The following is a 2,298-nucleotide window of genomic DNA, read 5'->3' on the forward strand; positions in this document are numbered from 1 at the left end:
TGTTAGCCAGGATGGTCTCGATCTCCTGACCTCGTGATCCACCTGCCTTGGCCTCCCAAAGTGCTGGGATTACAGGCGTGAGCCACCACACCTGGCCTGGACATTGTTCTTAACCACATTTGACAGATGAGAATATTATGGCTTAGAGAAGTTGAGTAATTTGACTGCAGTTTAAGTGTGACACTATAAATATTCAAAGTTTGTGCCCTAACAATCTCCTATGCCAGCAGTCCTCAAGCTTTTTGGCAGCAGGGACAGGTTGCATGGAAGACAATTTTTACATAGATGGGGTGGGGGAGTGGGGGGAGATGGTTTGGGATGAAACTGTTCCATCACTGCTGATCTGACAGGAGGCAGAGCTCAGGTGGTAATGCTCATTCACCCACTGCTTACCTTCTGCTGTGCAGCCTGGTTCCTAATAGGCCACAGACTGTTACCAGTCCACAGTCTGGGGGTTGTCCTATGCTGATATAAAATTATTTGGAAGATAAATTCTTCTTTATACCCTAGAACTGTGCAGCAAAAAGTAACAATAAAACCACCCCTTAGAAGGTTGCCTATATCATCACAATGTACCTGACATGTTTCTGACCTACTGCTCCCCACACAAAAACAACTCGATAAATCAGCATTTCTGTTATACAAGAGAAATAAAATATTCAGTCTCAAAACTCGTATCATTCAGAATTGGTCATCTAAACCCAACTGCAGTTATTGTATTTATTAAATTATTATCAGGCATTTCTGCTTTTAAGAAAAAAATTGTATTAAAATGGCATATATAAGTATATATATAATCACTTGCCAGAGCCTCAGATAACAAAGCTTATACTATATCTTCTTACCCTTTCTGTTTTATCTGCACAGAAGAGTCGTGTGTGATGTCTTTTTTGTACCACAATATATGTTATTCCTGGCCGGTAATCTTCTTCCAAGCTAATACACGCCTTTCGAATTGCTATTAGTTCTGGCCAAGCTACCTAGAAGACAGAAATGGAATTATGTTTAATTGAGAATTTGCCTAGTATCTCTCAGATCTACCCAGAATGGCAGATGAGAGGAACCTCTCTCAGACTTCTAGGGGTCCCGAAGGGCAACAGGGATAATGAGAGTACCTGCTTCATTTGTCCCTCAGATACCCCTCCACGGTAATAGATGATCCGAGTGGGTTTGAAGCGTGTGGATTTGTAGAACTGAATCAGCAGCTCTCGAACCATGTTAGTCAGGTCCTGGATGACCTCTTGACTGTAGAGGAGCTCTTGGGAGATCTCCTGCCGGGAAGTCTGCACCCGAACGGTGGCACAATACCGGCTGGGGTGGCCATCCATACTGCCAACCACAGCAGCAATGGAAGGCTTCTTCCCATCCCCTGCTGGGGGGTGTGTGACATCCGCTCCCAGGAAGATGACAGGCTGCTGGAACACCGAGGGCCTGCTCAGATTTAAGGAGATGTTGCCACTCAGACATATAAGTGAAAATGTTTGAGTTTAGCAAGATTATATCACCAGATATAATCAGATATAACCTTATAAGAGAGAACAAAGACTTAAGCCCATTGGGAAAGAACATTACGGACCACTGAATATTGATGTCACCCAGTACAGTGACTCTGGACTGACTGAAGAAGTGAGCATGGCTCTTCTATAAGAGTAGGAAGAGAAGATTGAAAAAACAGGACCTAGGCTGGGCACCGTGGCTCATACTTATAATCTCAGCACTTTGGAAGGCCAAGGAGGAAGGACCGCTTAACCCCAGAAGCCAGCCTGGGCAACAAGGCCAGCCTGGGCAACATATCAAGACCCAGATCTCTATAAAAATAAGAAAGCCCAGCGTGGCAACACCTGCCTGTAGTCCCAGTTACTTGGGAGGCTGAGGCAGAAAAATCATTTAAGCCCAGGAGTTTGAGGCTGCAGTAAGTTATGTACTATATACTCCACTGTACTGTGTCACATCACTGTACTACAGCCTGGGTGACAGAGCAAGACCTTGTCTTTAAAAAAAGAAAAGAGGCTGGGCGCGGTGGCTCACACCTGTAATCCCAGCACTTTGGGAGGCTGAGGCAGGAGGATCACCTGAGGTCAGGAGTTGGAGACCAGCCTGGCCAACATGGCGAAACCCCGTCTCTACTAAAAAATACAAAAATTAGCCAGGTGTGGTGGTGTGTGCCTGTAATCCCAGCTACTCAGAAGGTGGAGGCAGGAGAATCACTTGAACCGGGAAGGTGGAGGTTGCAGTGAGCTGAGATCGCACCACTGGCACACCAGCCTGGGTGACAGAGTAACACTCTGTCTCAAAAAA

The 2,298-nt window shown here is 45.6% G+C and overlaps 1 protein-coding gene across 2 annotated transcripts in view; it reads right to left on the minus strand.

Annotated features, from left to right (window-relative positions):
* Positions 1–2,298, minus strand: part of AGO4 (argonaute RISC catalytic component 4) — a 64,309-nt gene that overhangs the window by 17,197 nt on the left and 44,814 nt on the right. For both annotated transcript variants that reach the window (XM_011955336.1, XM_011955335.1), the window contains exons 13-14: positions 1,116–1,431; positions 846–980 (exon numbers count right to left, since the gene is read on the minus strand). In XM_011955336.1, the coding sequence (XP_011810726.1) occupies positions 846–980; positions 1,116–1,431 (451 nt within the window). The remainder of the gene's footprint in view (positions 1–845; positions 981–1,115; positions 1,432–2,298) is intronic.

The sequence above is a fragment of the Colobus angolensis genome, unplaced genomic scaffold (assembly GCF_000951035.1).
Source record: "Colobus angolensis palliatus isolate OR3802 unplaced genomic scaffold, Cang.pa_1.0 Scaffold4, whole genome shotgun sequence".
Taxonomy (NCBI): Eukaryota; Metazoa; Chordata; class Mammalia; order Primates; family Cercopithecidae; genus Colobus; species Colobus angolensis.